This window comes from Vigna unguiculata, chromosome 9 (assembly GCF_037176805.1).
Source record: "Vigna unguiculata cultivar grain cowpea cultivar isolate G323 ecotype 2 chromosome 9, ASM3717680v1, whole genome shotgun sequence".
NCBI classification, from domain to species: domain Eukaryota; kingdom Viridiplantae; phylum Streptophyta; class Magnoliopsida; order Fabales; family Fabaceae; genus Vigna; species Vigna unguiculata.
In genome coordinates, this window is record NC_140800.1 from 40381719 (window position 1) to 40400180 (window position 18462).

Here is an 18462-nt window from a genome sequence, read left to right on the forward strand (position 1 = left end):
CTTTTCCTATGGGCTTAAGATAACTGCTTATAATGGTACTGTACTGGTTCATGTGTTTTGGACCTTTTAGTTCATGAAATGAATGATTGTGGTTCATGTGTTTTGAACCTTATATTTAGATTAACACTTAACTTACTAATAAACTTTTAAGAGTTTGAAGAGACATGAGTTTCTATTGATGTATGTAATACTTTAACCACCCTAAAATAAAGATAATATAAGATGATAATTGTATAGGTGAGTTTTATAGGACTATAATTTTAATACTTAAACCAATCTCATTATAACTTTTACTCACTCATTTTGTGATTTGAAAATTTTATCGATAAATTATTTATTATTACCAGTCATTATAGGACGATAATACTATGTCAAATATTAAAGAAAACATATATTGTTCTGTGAAATTTAATTGGCAGGTTAGAAAAAGTTTGATTGGGAAGTGGGAGGCAGCTGTAGAAACATAAATGGATAATTTTGAAAATTTTGGAAGGTAAAAAAGATTATTTGACAGAGCTGAATTAAATATTTTACTTGACTAACCATCCATGTCATAAATTTTCCTAATCACAAGTGATGTAAGCATAGCATACCAACGTAATACCTAAAGATTCTAACAATCATCCCAGAAAGCAGCACACACGTATTTTTATGATAAAAAAGGTTAGGCAAGTGGCAATGACCACCAAAGCCCTTTAAACGTTCGAAGCCACCGGGAGGGGTCTCCCACAATTGAGTTTAATAGCAAAAGAAAACGAAACAAGTGATAAGTTAGTCACCACTAATAAGAAGAAAACTGCAACAGAATGTGACAGGAGAGTAAAATAACCAGAGAGCTCATGCCATTATCTTGGCAGACCTAACATAGAGACTGTCGACAACTTTTCCAATATTGGAAATGGTCTCTAGAGTTGCAGGGTATATAGCATCAGTCTTGGGATCGTCAAATATGACAAGGCACCCAGCACCTTGATCCAATGTTCCAGCAAACTTCTTGTCCAAAATCATCTGAGACAACTTTCGCTCCACATGATCAACGGGAAGTTCAATAAGTTCAGCAATATGTGCAATCTCAACCCTTGAGAAAGGCTCAATCAATCTGCAAAGATTCTGCTCCAGTAAGGTATCGTACAAGGATGAAAGGTGCCTGTGGACAATTGGGTCTTCCTCCAACTGTGCCTTGTAGTCCCGAAGAGCAATTTCAAACAACCTAAGGGACCGCTTAGAGTGTGCATCAGCAACAGCTTTCATTGCATCCAAGTCAGGCCCAAGATATTGCAGTCCTGCTTTAGAGGAAATAATTCCTCCCACATCATCAGCTTGATTCACCATGATCTTACACAACAACATATATTTCAGGCTAAATACAGCCTTGGGGTCATCAAGAGCATTGAATGATTCAAAAGCTTCAAAGAAGTAGCTATAAGCAGTTTTATAATCCTTCTCCTCAGCATGAAGTATTCCACTCTGCAGATCTATGGCCCCTTGTTGAGCTGGAGGCACATAAATAGCATTTGCAGCTGTTCTTGCAGCCGTGAGAGCAGCTTTTGCCTTAGGAAGGTTTCTTAAGGAGAAATGCAGCTTGCTCTCCAGCAAGTCTATGTCAACTAGAAGAAGTTTGTCATCTAATCTCCTAACCTCTTTGACCAAGCCAGAGAGAAGAGTCAAAGCTTCAGAATACTCCTTATTTTCCATCAGAAGTGCTGCAAGTCTTGCCTCAACACGTTGTCTCAGAAAGGTACGCTTTTCAGCACGAGTCCATTGCACCATTTCTTTACAGAGTGCAATTTGAAGATCAGACGTCCCAGGTATTTTAGCAACCGAGTCAATAATTCCCCTAACAATCTTTGCAGTTTTTGCCTTGGGTATCAAGGAGAAGAATGGCCTCAACTGAGTGAGAAGGCTGCGCAGATCCTCTCCTCTATTCTCTTCCGTGAGATGCTTAGTGAGGAGTGTGATTGCTTGCTCTTTCATACGCAGAGCATCTGGTGAAGAAGAAGGATCATCAAGTACCCGATAAAGAATGGAGATGGCCTCAGTTGGGCTTGCGGCCTCATTTGCCAGAACAATTGACTCAGTAGTGGCAGGAAGATAAGAGGAAGACATTGCTCCTGCTTTGAGAAACCCTTGCAAGAAAACATTAGTAAATGCAGAGGACCATTTAAAACTAGAAAAGTGATGAGTGGAAATTATTATCTCATAATATCGCCAGTCATTAAAAATTGGACAACAGTAAAATAAGTAGGAGACTACTTTCGTAAAGAAAAAAAAAATGATCACATGAAAGGGCAAAGGATGGCAAACTGATCAGGTTTTAATAATTTTACATTATTATACACTAATGAGTTTAGATAGATTGAACATTTAGGTCTCATACACCAAGACGAATTGTGTAAAAATTGATCACCCTTCACTGTTGTTAAAATTGGTCACATTAATTAAATAGATGTTTATTAGTCTTTTTTTTTTGCAGGATTAACTCCACCATAAAGTTGGGCACAGAATAAGAATTAGGAGATGAGATTGTATTATCATAGAGAAAATTAGGAAGATACAATTATAGTAACTAACAAAATAGTAAGAGCAACACTTGCTCCCAGTCAAGGAAGCAAGATTTTTAAGCTTTAAGCAAAATAAATTAAAAGCAGACGGATATGCCCTCCTGACCTGACTCTTCAATTCCAATATTTAACAAATTACAAAGACCTGTTTCCTTTAAGCTCAAACTAACTACTCATTGGCAAGCACTACGGACATGCCTCAAAAGAGGCATCATATAGCACCACAAGTATGAGAACCGAAGAACAATATTTTATAACAACCAAAATTAAAATTCAATAATTTTTATAAGGACTTAAATCAATAATGTTATTTTTGAGAGACAAATACAAAGAAAAATTTTAAAAGGACCAAAATAAAAAACACAATTATTTTACTTTACAAGGAATAAAAGCATATTTAAGCCTAAACTTTATTAGGGTATAAATGCACTGAAGAAAGGAAGAGATATTCATTTATCGTGAAAAATCATCACTAAAAAAATCATATTTCATCCCTAGTTTAACAACCTAAATAAAATACGAGAGTAGAGATATATTAGTAGCACCTTAAGAAGAGAATACGGGAAAGGAATGAAAAGCTTGATGCTGGATGAAAGAACCTTGGATAACTGGATTATCTAAAAGACACCATGGCACCATGGCACTATTATCAACATAAACCTTAATGCTTCTAGATTGAAGCTCTAACCAATTATTCCATGGAGAAAGACGCCATTAAAAACCATAATCACTAAAAGCTTAACTGAGGCGTTAAATAGCACTCTGTACAGCGAGGTCCAACAAAGACGTTTAACCATTTATTTGTAGCAAAAGAAATATGAAGAAAATAATACTCAATCACAAGAGCTCATCTCCCCTCACTATAACACTGCTAAGATTGATTTTCGGATCCCACCCAAGTCTCCAACCAACTCTCCAGAATCCCCACAAAAAGACTACGAAGATATTGATTATCAAAAGGGAGCCTTCGTATCCCGCATGCAATAACTGATGCACAGAGTTCATGGAGACAATGACAACACTGTCAATTCCATCCTCCATTCTCTCTTTTCTATTCTGTTTTATTCTCTTACTAATGTGAAAGCAGAACTAGCAAAGTATCCTAAGGACGACACATCCTAACACCATGCCCCGAAAACTTCACCCTAAAAAGTTTTTTGGGCCATCTCTCTCCTCACGAGCCTATACAATTTAAGAAAAAACAGCCACACGAAAGATCCAAAACCTATCAACTGGATCATACACGAATTTTGAACGAAGATTAACAGTGGCTTAACACAGACAATGAGTCCACGGTAGACAACAAAATTAATTGCAAAACCTCAAAGTAAAATTTACTAAACAGAATGTTAACCTACAGAGTGAAAGGATAATTGAACAGTGCTGTTTGACACAACCACAAACCAATGGGGGAGCTAACTCGTACACAAGAAGCAAAACATCAATTTTTTAGGCTTACATAAAATCGGGTTAAAAAATCAGCATACAGAAGACGAAGGAACAATAATTGAAAGCAGTCAGATTTGTAAATCAAATCTGCAAAGAAAAAAGAAGGAGAAGGAAACAACGTTACCTTATCGGGCAGCACTATAATTCCTTCTTTGCAGAGGCGAAGTATGAGAGAATTAGGGGATTGCGCGGTTTGGTTTGGGAAGCAAACCCTAAGAGAGGGTAGGGGAGGAAAACACGAAGACGCAGAGAGGAAGCAATGTCGGTCACTGTACACACTTTAAAACTTTAAAAGCACCGTTGCGTAAGTGAGCTGAGCTTTGGGCTTTACTAAGCCCGGAATATTGAAAGAAAAAAATAAAATAAACGAGTCAAGTTACATTTTTTTCTGTTTGGATTTATTTAAAGTTTCAATTTGATTTTTTTTTTAAAAGTTTAAGCTTAATAAAAATATATAAATTAATTTAGTCGTGAATTATTATATGTGGTAAATTTATTATTTTTTAATTTTTTAATAAAAAATGTATATTGAGGGATTGGTGTTTGTACTTCTAAAATGTCAAATTGCATGGGCTCAGTCTAATCTTGTTTGCTAAATCACTGAGAAGGAATAATGAGGGATTTTATAACTTTATTAGTTAGAGTTATTTTGTTGGCCCATTACTCTATGCACCCCTACAATTGTTTTCAGTACTCCCCCATCCATTGTTTACTCTAAGGTGGTGATGATTTTGGCTTCTGGTGGTTGAAGGTTTTCAAGTTATTTGTGTGTGGTAAGTGTTACATATATTTTGCAAAGTATTTCAATGTAATTTATTTATGTAATTTTTTGTATTTATGATTACACAATTTAGAGTTAATTTGAATTGGATAATCTAAAATATTAATCTGAGAACTGTTGATATTTTGAATAGTAAAGTGCAACTAGATTATATAATTTAGATTTTTTTTTTTTAATTTAGGATAGGATAATCCACAAGATATTTTCATATCATTAAATTTGAAAATAAATATATGACTTTTAGATTTGACAAACCATAATATATTTTGACCGATCAATTTGAAAATGTATAGTTTATGTTATGAATTTTTCAATTTAAAAGTTTATTTTTATACTTTCAAATTATTATTTCGATTTTATTTTTAAATGTATATATTATAATATTTTCTGAAAGTGAAATTAAAAATAATTAGTAGTGAACATATATTATCTATTGAAAAATGATTTAGAATTTCATTTTATAGAATTTAATTTATATTTATATTTATGTAATTAATTTTTTTTTACAACTTGTTGCAACTCATTTGAAATATTTTTTGAAAAACTACACTCATTAATATTATTATTATATTATATTGTTATATTAAGCAATTTTATTTGGATTATTTGTAAAGATATAAATGTGTGGTACGATTCTATCCAGGAAATATCTAGCAGATTGATAAGTCAAGTGAACATTCGTCATAAAGATGTTAATATTTGATAAGAAGCATAGGCTTAAGTCAAGAACAAAGAGAACCCACTCTTTAATGAAATCAAATTCAATATATGACTAAAAGTGTCTACATCAATTTTTAGTACCTTTATTTATAGGCACATAAGTTTAAGCAAACTTGCAAACCTACAAGAAGGCCCAAGTCCAAAACACAAAAGCATAAACTAATTATAAAAGAAAACTCAAAACCCAAAAACATTAAACATAATTAATTTCTAAAAGAAAACCCAAAAATTTATCTTCAAGTTCTTCTTATATGGAATCTTGGGATAGTCCTCTATGAATGTGTCTGTTACTATTATGCAAGTCAAAATTGAAAGAGATCAGAATCAGATTATTTATCACGATAAACCAGATTGTCACTAAATTAACTATTTATGGTTATAAAGTTGCTATATATATCATGAAGACAAAAACTATTAAATTATTATTTATTCCATTCCATGCAGAATACTCTGTTAGTATTTATATTAGCGTAGTTCACATATTATAATAGCTTTTACACCTCATAATTTGCTAATTTAGAATATCTTTGTATTTGTTTTACAATGACGTTTTGAGTTATAAATGTGTTTTAGAGACGAATGGCATTGGTTATGCTTAAGTCACTATTTTTATAAATTGACTTGAATGATCATTATAAAAGTGGCCCTATATGAATTATCGAACAAGAATCACAATTTAACGTAAGTTTGAAATTGTCATAAAACTAAACTAATATTAAAAAAGAAAACATATATAATGACAATTATTACTATAATTATTTGAACCCTAGTTTTTATGTAATTAGATTTTAAATAATCATTAAAAGTCTTATATAATATGGCTAGAACTCTTTTGTTTTTAGTATTATAGTTTTAACGTTCTAGAGTATGGATTCTTTGTTGATTTTTTTCTGTCGTTTTTTGTTAATCATTAAAAATATACTGTATTGATATTTTAAATATTTTTTTAATATATTTTAAAATGTATAGATTAGTGGTAATAAATATATTATAAATACGTAATAGAAAAACAAAACTTGAAAAAATGAGGAGAGAATCTAATTTGGCAAAAGAAAGTAAATGAAAACCAGGCACAGAAGTTAATTATACATGATTTGCATTCTGAAGCCATCGTTATTGAACACAGTCAAATCCTTTCTGATACCATCTTCAACTCTTACTGAACTCAGTGATAATTTTTACATTTGATTAGGTCAAACAAAATCTGTATTTTGATTTACGTGCATCTTTTCCTTGGCACTAACCACAAAGTCAAGATTGTAAAGCACGGGAACCATTGCAAGAGAGCACAAGAAGACCAAGACAGGACCAAATATCCAGAGCAGAAGAGGAAGTGCAGCGTAGAAGAGTCTGTTTCCAACAGTGTTGAGAAGAAAACCTTTCTCCAATATCTGATTCACATATTCAGGACTGACCAACGACATGGGGTCCTGTGGGGTGTTGATGAGGATGTTGACTTGGTTTATGAACCTTATGGACAAGGAGTGGCAGAAGAATGAGAAGAGGAAAATGGAGAGCAGAGTCACATATTTTAGTGACACCATGAACTCTCCATGACCCCCATAAACTGTGTCCTCAAGTGGCTTTTTCACACTGTAGCTGCTGCTTATGATTGCTGCTAAGCCCGAGCATAGCAGAATAGAGGTTGTGGCCATTAGGGTCGCACCCATGATTGTGTTCCTCAGTGATTGAACAGCTAGGATGTTTTTCTTGTCGTTGTCCTGCAAAAAGTTCATCATTCTTGAATTATTGTCATGCGTGTGTATTGGGTCACCACAAAACTATAGTGGAACAAAACATTGATGATGATTTAGGTGGAACAGTACTGAGTAATAAAAAGTGCAACGCTAGACCTGCACTTCTTCATGCAGTAGAATGAGTTGTCCACATGCGATTAATCGTAGGATACTATATAAGACACGCCAGTTTTGGAAAAAAAAGTCAAAAAGTATATCACACATTATATTTTATCATTATCTTCTTTATTTGCTGCAACTATAACATCAGGGACATAATCCTATACCATTAACGTTGTCACAACACGTTAAAACTGGAATATACTAGTGAATATACACATAGCATTCCTACAAAGTTTCAATTACAAGAAACCATTACCTCTGAAATCTTTTGGGTAGATTCATACAAACAAACAAAACATGATGAAATAAGGGTAATTTTAATATAAAAGCTAAAATTAAAAAGTGTGACAGATTTGAAATGTCACAAGTCTCGTTTTCTCTTTCAATATATTATTAACATGTAGATTTGCATGCACATTATCCACTTCTCTCGTTCCAACCATTTTGCATTGCGTGAATCTAAGAACAATCTTGCTTGTTTATCTGGTATAAGAACTACAATAAGTTAAGAAAAATGGTGTTTAGGAAAACAAAATACTTTCACTTTTAATCACTCCATTGTAAGGGAAGATTATGATATATACCAGTTTGGTAACTAACCCGCTAAAAAGAACGTTTGTCATCAAGTGATTAAGAAAACACGTTAACAAATGTATTTTAAACCTAACTCAATCTCATATCACAAAACTGTATTATGAAATCGTTTTATTTTTAGTCTGAGTATTCAAATTTTGGATGTTAAATTTGAGAAGTGGAACTAAATTATAAGATACCTTCATTATTGTAGCAACCCAGTTGCGTCTGCCACTGGCATTGATGCCAATGATAGTTGTGTGTGGGTGAGTTCGAACAGTGTGCCATAGCCAGAAATGGTAACCAATGCTCATAAGAAAACCTAAGGGCACCAATATCACATCCAAATAACACTTCTTCCATTCCATGTCCCTTAGCTTCTAAAAACTTAGCTATCGTTTTTCTTCAAATTGAAGAGAAATCACACTCAACTGAACTTTCATAAAATTCCCTTCTTCTCTGACAGTGGCAACCATGGTTTATATACAGATGAAGAAAGGATGAATGTGGACTTATTTGAAACTCAATTCAATCTGTACCTGAGTTATAAAAGAAGAACCCTACTTTTCTCATTAATTTACAAGCATTAACCTAATATATGTATATATTACATGTGGGGTTCTTTTGAACAGCTTTTAGCACCCATTACATGTGTTTTTCTTTGCTTTTTCTATCTTCCAATTAGCTGCACCCATAATTCTACTTGCTATATATATTTATATTATATGGTACAGGTCGATTTAAAGTGAGTGACGTGTGAATAATTGGCTTAACATATATCTGGGGAAATGTCTAAAAAACTTCTTTTAAGGTTGTGTTTGATTTTGATGTGTTCATGAACTTAAATTGCACGTATAATTATAGCTTGTAGGATTAGTGATATAAACTTGATTGGTAAAAATGGATTTCAAAAATTGTAAACTGTCAGAATTTTTTTTTTCTCAATCAAGTGATTTGGTTTGAATTTTAGTTTGAAAATAAAAAATCGAGACAAAGTAACAAAATTTTATTCGAATATGATATTATATCTTTAAATTTAATTCATATATATATATATATATATATAAAGGACTTTGAAGGTTTTTTATTATTTAATAATGTTATATTTCTAAATTATTTATATCTATCATGATAACAATTTATGTTACAGTTTTCAGACACACGATTATGTGATATATTTATGAATATACCAAAAAAATTATTATTATAGCAATAATTATGCAAAAAAATTATAACAAATATTTTAAAAAAAAATTCTATGATAATTTTTTTTAAATAATTACTATAAAAATAGTTTTAGATAAAAAGAACTTACAAAACAAAACCCAAAGAAAATTGTAAAACATTATATTAAATAAGAAACTGTATTTGATTTTATATTAGCTTTAACTGACTTTTAATAAGATATTTAACTAAATTGAGATGCAAATACCTATGAAAAATTAAAAAAAGTAAAATACACCACAAAATATTAAATAATAATGATAGTAAATCTAAATTTAAAGGTGCATTCTTTGCTGACAATTGCCAAAACTGCAAAATATTTTCTTATCGACACTTGTCAATTGGCACATACTTTTCCAGATATTTTCAAGATGTATATTTGTGTGAGTAGTAATTATAATATGGTTAGTTGTATTAATTTAAGTAAACAAAAATAATAATAATGAAAAACATTGATTATAATATAACTGTAAAATTAATTAATGTGTTTTATTATCAAACTTTTACTTACAACCTTGTGTCATGTTGGGTATCAAATGATATTCTACCATTTATATCATACATTTTTGAAACGTATCAAACTTTCACAACTTATATATATATCGTTTCTTATAAAATAATATTTTATTATATATGATAATCATACATTTTTGAAAAGTATGAAACTTTCACAACCTTGTATATCTTGCTTGTTTATCAAATAATATTTTAGTATCGCACGCATATTTTGAAGTGTCAAACTCTCAACCTTGTATTTGTTTAAATAAATAATAATTTATTATCACACTGTATTGAAAAAGTGTAAAACACAACCTTGTAAGTATATATCTTACATATAGAATAATATTGATTACATATTAAATAAAAGTTTTTACCCACTTAGAAAAATGAAATTTATAATAGAGTTTATGATAAGAGTTTATATTCTCAAGAAAGAAAAAATTGTTTTGTAGTTGAATATAATTGTAGATCTCTATATATCTTAAAATATTAAGTAGTAAGTTTTAAGTCTAATTTAATTTTAAATATGATTCTAAAATGAAATTTATATTTATTTATATATTATAATTCAATCTTATTTTTAGTTGATATGTAATTTCTAACAACTATTTTTTTATATAGCAATTTGTACATGTGTTACATTTATATATAAAGATGTTACAGTAATTTATGTGAATTTTTTTATTATATTTAATGGTGTAACATCAATTTTTCCTTTGCGTGTATCGTTTTCTTAGGTGATGGACATTAATATTGATACTTAAAATTGTATAAGTTCATAATGTATTTATGCCATTTTTTTTATTATTTAAGATGGTTATTTAGTTATATTTTTGTGGTTTCCTTCACTCAGCAAAAACATATATAGTACCAATAAGATATTAAGCCAAGAAGGAGCTCATATGTAGTTGAATATTAATTTAATAAGATTATAGTTGATACGAAAATATATATTAATTATTTTATCATATATAAAGACAGTGAAATAAAACATCTACTTCTAAGTAAAGTACGGTTTTTTACGCATTATAAGAAAACTACAGAGAGAATTGATGGGTTAAGTTTTAATATCTATATTAATTTTATAGTTATTTAAATGAAATATGTAACTTATATTTTTTATATTTAATGTATAATCTCTAATTAGAATTTAAAAAATAATTCTAGATAAGTAATATAGAGTGCAGATTTACATAAAAAAAGATGAGGAATGAGAAAATTGTTAAAATAAGAGAAGTGATAAGGTTTGATTGAGAGAAGGGAAGTGAAATTGTGACAAAGCGCATTTGATTATTGAGAGAGAGAAAAATAGGAGATAAGGAAAGGGCCACTGTCAAGTAAAGTGGGCCCAAATTGGGCCCAATGTCCAACACCATTATTCACTCATCTCATGTGAGACTGGCTAATCATAAGTGCGTTCTCTATAATCTTCTACACAATCCACTCAAACAAAACGCTCTTTTGCGGTTAAGTTCAACACAACCGTTTCCTTCATTAATTCCTTTCTTTCTATCACTAATATAATTTTTAAACGATTAAATGAAATTTTATTATATTATATTATGATACATGGCATGCTCAATAATTTATAGGTTTCCGTAGCTAGTTAGCTAGTAAATCATTTCAGACTTTGAAAAAAGGTAGTCAAAGAGAAAGAAAAGCAAGTTAAAGAGTAAAGACATAACAAAAAGAAAAGTACGGATACATTACATTACATGATACACTTCCTGGTTGTTGCATAATGAAGGCCCAGTTTCCAAACATTCAATCACTAAATCAAATTTAATTAGTTTTGCTCTTAATCATAAATCAAACTAATTAATCATTTCCATCATTTTCTTTAAGTTATATTATTATTCCGGTATATCCAATAAATCTCATATCATTCAGAAGTTAAGATCAAACATAATTTAAATACTTCCTTTTCTTTCTGTTTTTCAAGATATCTTTTAAAAATAAAACCGTGATAGAACTCCACGTTCCAAACTTTAAGACAAACAATATTTTGAAAGTAGAGATCAACTATGTTTAGAGAGTTTTACCTCTTTTATATTAGTCTATATCAAGAATCCCTCTTTTTTCTTTTGTAAGCAAACAAAATGAAAGTTTGCATATGGAGAATCTAAACAGAAAAAAGCAAAATTTGATAATAGGACAGTGTGATGTGAATGATTTTTAAACACGTTGTTGCCTATGGGAAGCTATGAGTTAAAGGTAAATGAAACCCTTATAAGAGAAAATAAAAGGTTGGTTATTATTATTTTGACCCCCAATAAATTTTTAAGTACATTTTATATCTATTATTTTACATTTTAATCTCTTATTATTTTACAAATATAAAAATTAACTTTTTCAATGACTAAAATATCTTTAGAAATAAGTTGTCAAATGTATATGTTTCGTTACATCCAATAAGTCTCACATCACTTAGGAGTTGAACTCAAATACAGTTTAAATACGTACTTCTTTCTCTCTCTATCCTTTAAGGCGTCTTTTAAGAACAAAACCATGATGAAGTTTCAAAACAGATAATATCTCGAGCACAATGATTTTTCTTAACGATGTTGCCGAACTAACTTTGATCAGATTGAAACAATATATAAGTGTAAATAGACGAATAAAAATACAAAATAATGATTGAAAATGAAAAAATAAAACTAAATAGTGTTTATATAAAAACTAAAAATATTTGTAATCTAAATATGTTTGTTTATTTATTTATGTATAAACTAGTTCTAATTTATGAAATTTTTTATATATTATTCACAAATTTGAAAGAGAAAAAAAAAGAAGCTAATGGGTGTGATGGGCATGGGAAGTGGGTGGACAAACCTTTGCAATTAGTGGAGACTTGATGTCCACTTTTGGCACCAATGCTCCAAAACCAAGAGACAAAACAAAGCCACCCTAAAAATCTTCTTCTTACTTGTTCCAACTTCAATCACAAATTCTAGTATGGAAAATTTAAGAAACAACTCATTTTGATTTGAAACATAATATAACATCCTTCATTTTGTTTTAGCAATCTCTTTTTATATTTAATAATAACAAAATTCAATATTTTCCAGTACTAAAATAGTTTGTGTTTAATAATCATGAATTATTAAAACATGTTATACTCTCTTAAAACAATTTGTGGATTAATTTGATTAATCTTCGGCAACATGGTAACAGTTGGAGCCAATTGGATTGAATAGAATAAGCCCATTAACTAGAATATGCTTTGAAGATGCTTGGGCACAATTATAGTTCGTGTGCACTGAACAATTAACTAGGGTGACGTATGAATTCGTGGAAAACATGTGTTCATTAATGGTCCAATGTTTTCGAAACCGTAGATTTTCATTGTTAATGTCAGGGAACAGTTGCTAAAGTTTAAGGAGAAAGTTATGAAGATATATTAACCTAGTCAGTTTCAGAATCATAACACACGTATAGTTATTTATACAGCTATCCATAGTTTTGAAAATAAAATAAAGTCCGGTAAAGTTTTGGTGTTGTATTATGTTAATGAATTTAGGTTTAATTGTTTTTTTTTTCTTTTATTGAAAGTTGTCAAGTTAGTTTTTTATTTTTTTTTTTATCTTCACATTTTTAGTTTCGTTCAATTTAGTCTTGGTTTTTTATAAAGTAATTCAATTTTATTATTAAAGTTGATTTATTTTTTTATCCACGAAATTAAAGTTGTGTTATATGTTAATTATTTATTTTTGTTAATTTTTTGATTAAATTATTCTTTTGGTTCCTCTATTTGTCATGAAATTTTATTTTGGTCCTCACGTTTTTCGTTGTCTCAATTTGGTTCTCATTTTTTTTAGGTTTAATTATGCCTTTGGTCCCTATTTTGGAGTCAAAATCTCAAAATGGTACCCAAATTTTTAAAAGTCTCAAAATGGTCTCCTTTTTTGTTGAAACGTCTCACGTTTGCCCTTCCCGTTAAGTCAACGTTGACGCCGTTAGAGGGAGTGCCACGTGTCAGTTCCTCGATTTTTTGAATTTATTATTATTATTTTTTTATTTTTTATTTTTTTATTTATTTTTTGAATTTTTTAAAAAAAATTAAAAAAATTGTCACGTGTCAAGCTGTCATCGTGCCACGTGGTAGTGACAGTGACACGTGTCAGTATTACGCCACGTGTCATTTTCTTAGTCTCAATTTGATCCCTTTATTTTAATTTATCTCAATTTAGTCCCAATTTTTGTAAAAATTAGCAATTTTGTCCACCTTCAAATTGAAACAAAATTTAATTTTATATAAATGTTATACAAATATTTTTATTAAATTTGATATTTGTATTCAAATTGATATTTTTATTATATATTTTTAACATAGCTAAGTTTAGTTAAAATTATGTTTCACATTCAACTTTACTTAAAATTGTTTTAAAATTTTAAATTTATATGTGCTTTATTGTAACATGAACTAGGTAATTTATGAATTTTTTTCTATTAACATTATTTTCTATTAACAACTTTTAAACCATTTTAAATAAAGTTCAATGTAAAATATTAATTAAATGAACTTAATTTGGTTAAAAATATTTACTTGAAATATCAATTTTGATGGAAATATTTGTGTACATTTATACAGAAATTAAATTTGATTTCAATTTGGAGAGGGACAAAATTGATCATTTTTACAAAAATTGGGACTAAATTGAGACAAATTAAAATAAAGGGACCAAATTGAGACTAAGAAAATGACACGTGGCGTAATACTGACACGTGGCACGATGACAGCTTGACACGTGGCAATTTTTTATATATTTTTAAAAAAATTCAAAAAATCGAGGAACTGACACGTGGCACTCCCTCTAACGGCGTCAACGTTGACTTAACGGCAAGGGCAAACGTGAGACGTTTCAACAAAAAAGGGGACCATTTTGAGACTTTTAAAAGTTTGGGTACCATTTTGAGATTTTGACTCCAAAATGGGGACAAAAGGCATAATTAAACCTTTTTTTTAAAATGACTCAATTTGGTTCTCACCGTTAACTTTGACCAGACGGTGTTAAAGTCAACGCCACGTGTTAATTTCTAGTTTTTTTGAATTTTTTTTCTTTTTGATACGTGTCGCTTCACAGTTTTACCACGTGTCAAAGTGACTCAATTTGGTCCCTATTTTTGTTTTTAGTTTCAATTTAGTCCCAATTTTTGTAAAAATCAAGCAATATTGTCCTTCCTCAAATTGACACTAAATTTACTTTTTTATAAATTTTATGGTGATATTTTTACTAAAATTAACATTTTTATTAAATATTTCTATAAATATTTTAAATTAACTTTAAATTCTACACAAAACATTAGACTTTGATTTTGTTTTGAACTTGAAATTTAGTTCCTAAATTTATGTGTGACAAGTTATTTGATTTTTAATCTTTACCAAATTTGTATAATATGATACACTTGATGCCTTTATATATGATGACAAAATTGTTAATTTTTGAAATTAAGTTTGAGGTTTAACTTTGTTTAATAATAAAATTAAAAAAAATTATTTAAAAATATTTCTATAAATATTTAATAAAAATGTCAATTTTATTAAGAATATCATCATAAGTTGTATACAAAGATTAAATTGAGTCTCAATCTAAGGAGGGACAATATTGCTTCATTTTTACAAAAATTGAGACTAAATTGAAACTAAAAACAAATATAAGGACCAAATTGAGTCACTTTGACAAGTGGCACAACGGTGAAATGACACATGTCAAAAATAAAAAAAAATTCAAAAAATATTAAAAAAATTAAAAAAAAAACCAGAAATTGACACGTGACATTGACTTTAACACCGTTTAGTCAAAGTTAACGGTGAGGACCAATTGAGTCATTTTTAAGAAAATGAGAACCAAATTGAGACAACGAAAAACGTGAGAACCAAAATGAGATTTCATAACAAATAGAGAGACCAAAAGGGTTATTTAACCCAATTTTTTTTTACACATATTACTTCACTGTGTTACGTGATATTGTCAGTGTGATATGACAATACTACTAGATATGACAGTGTCATGAACATAATCTTAATTTGATTCTTACATTTGTTTCTTAAATTAATTAGTCTAATTTTGTATAAAATGGTATAATAATGTCCGTTTTCAAATTAAAATATTTTTTATTAATATTAATATTTTTATTAAATATTTCAGAAAATATTTATAAAAGGTATCGGAGATTAATTTATCTTTTTGTGAGATTAGTTATTTTTATTGCCTTTGGTTAAATTTACACCTTAAATTTTGAATTACATATATTTTAAATTATGTAAATCAGTAAATTCAATTTTAATTTCTGTGAATATATTTCTAATCTTTCTAAATTTGAAAATAATTAATTTTATTTTCTATATGACACTAGAGTACTTGCTTATATCTTAAAAATAAAAGGATATTGTCACGCTATACTTAAAAAATAAAATAAAAATCTTGATCTATGGAATAAAGTATACGCTTATGTACTTTTAAAATGAATATCGAGGATTAACATTATCAAATTGAAATTTACGAAGATTTTTTTTTCCTGAAACTACCATTCAAATTTACGTATGTTATAAGAACTATAGTACTTTCAATTTTTTATAAAGATAATAACAAAAAAAAGTTATAAACACATGAAAAATTTTATGGAAATTTTGTGCCAATTTTGTCTATACTTTTTTTTTTTAAATCTGTGATTTTTTGTGAATTTTAATCTACAAATAATTTGTAGATGGATAATAAATTAGATACAAACATCAATATCTTAAGAAAAACTAAAAGCTAAAATAATAATAAGTATAATTTTAGTGTCAAATGATTTAAAACAAAAAACAAAATCTAAATTTTGAATATTTAAAAAAATAAGCACATATTTTAAAAAATACTTCTAATTTATAGGGTTTTAGATTTTTACATGACTGTTTTTTATAATTTTAGAGAGGATGATAAAATTTATTCCTATAAAAATATAATTATTTTTTTAAATTTCAAAAAGAATATACAGAAATATAGAGAAATTATATTCCCTTCACAGCCATTTCCATCAAAGTGTTAGCATGTAATTTTGTCTTCCAGAAAAAAAAAATTAATTTCCAGTATTTCTTATAAATATTTAATGAAAATAATAATTTTAATAAAAATATTAGCATAAAATTTATACAAAAAAAATTATTTCATTTTAAAAAATACAATATTGCTCCATTTTTACACACACATTACTAAAAATTCTCATATTACATGTGAATTTTTTTTTAATTTGTTAAAAAAATTTGTTAGAAAAGACTTTTTCCTGCTATTTTTTTCTAAGGATCTAAATTGACAGGTAACTTCTTCGTGGATAATTATTTCCTACAAAATTATAAAATTTGTAAATATTTCCTACAAAATTTATTACAAAAAGTGTTTTATACAAAATATTTTGCAAAAAAATTGGTAGCAATATCCTGCAATCTTTTTTATAACAAAAATTATAAGTATTTTCTAAAAAAAAAATTCAAAACAAAATTAGCAGAAAATATGAATTCTTTTAGCAGTGAGACGAAGACCAAATCGAATATAACAAATAAATGTTGGGATCAAATTAAGATTTTGTCCACGTGGTCCTATCACATTGCATTGTTATTATCAGGTCATACCGATGGTGTCACATGACACAACTGTGAAGTGATGTGTAAAAAAATAATAATAAAAAAGCTCACAAATTAACACATGACAGTGACTTTAACTATTATTTTCTTGTATCTTTTATGACTATGGTTTTGTAAATATGTGATGAGTGTGTAAATAATGACAAAAAATAAACCAAAATACGTCATTTCATGAAAAAGTAAGTTGAAGATAAAATAAAAATATCTCTTTGGTTATAAAAACATTTCATCATTAGTTTATTTATTTTATACCTTTTGGTATAATTGATTATAAAATGTAGTTTTTTTGGTTTTCTTTGTAAAATAAATAGAAATAGTAATTATAATCTAGGCTGCATTTTTATCTATCAAATAAAAAAAGGGGCAAAAAGTAAAAATAAAGGTAAATGATGTGCAACAAGGAATTACAATGTAAGAGGCAGCCATTCAAACTAAATAAAAGTTCATGCTAAGTTGGTTTTTATGAAAGACAGGACAAGAATATAAGTCTAAGTATGAAAAGTGTGACAAAACAAATACGAAAATATAAAGATGATTTTGACCTTTGTTCTAAATTTAGATATATTTAAAATTTTGAATTTCTATTCTTCTTTCTTTCTTTCGCATTTTGTGTCGACACTCATTTATATTAGAATATTAATTGCATTTTGTGTCGACATTTAATTAGTATTTGAATTTAAATATGATTTATGATATAAATAGTCATATCTAACCTTGTATGAGACACTTTTAATATATAACATTTGAAAAATATTTTTAACACATTATATATGTAAATAAACATTTTTAGAGTTTTACGTTGACTTTTAGGAAAAATTTAAGAATTTCAATAATTTTAACTTACTTGGTATATATGTTGATCACTACTAAAAATTCTCATATTACATGCTAATTTTCTTGTAAATTTGTTAATAAAATTTGCATGAAAAGAAATTTTTCTATTATTTTTTTTTAAATTTTAATTGGCAGGTAATTCTTTCGTGGGTAATTATTTTCTACAAAATTATAAAATTTGCAATTATTTTCTATAAAATTTAATTTGTTATGAGAAGTGTTTTATACAAAATATTTTGTAAAAAAAAATTAACAACAATTTTTTTTTCATAACAAAATTTAAAAGTACTTTCCAAAAGAAATTTCAAAACAAAATTGACAAAAAATATAAATTTT

General features: G+C 28.2%; 2 protein-coding genes across 2 annotated transcripts; both read right to left on the reverse strand.

The window, feature by feature from the left end:
• Positions 1-628: 628 nt before the first annotated feature.
• LOC114163060 (26S proteasome non-ATPase regulatory subunit 11 homolog) lies at positions 629-4316 on the reverse strand. The gene is made up of 2 exons (XM_028047122.2): positions 4135-4316; positions 629-2111 (listed from the first exon to the last, which is right to left on the reverse strand). The coding sequence occupies exon 2, from the start codon at positions 2104-2106 to the stop codon at positions 838-840; it is 1269 nt and encodes a 422-aa protein (XP_027902923.1). The 5' UTR covers positions 2107-2111; positions 4135-4316; the 3' UTR covers positions 629-837.
• A 2274-nt stretch (positions 4317-6590) lies between these two features.
• LOC114164228 (transmembrane protein, putative (Protein of unknown function, DUF599)) lies at positions 6591-8392 on the reverse strand. Its single transcript, XM_028048817.2, has 2 exons — positions 8144-8392; positions 6591-7232 (listed from the first exon to the last, which is right to left on the reverse strand). The coding sequence occupies exons 1-2, from the start codon at positions 8309-8311 to the stop codon at positions 6705-6707; spliced, it is 696 nt and encodes a 231-aa protein (XP_027904618.1). The 5' UTR covers positions 8312-8392; the 3' UTR covers positions 6591-6704.
• Between the last annotated feature and the right edge of the window lie 10070 nt (positions 8393-18462).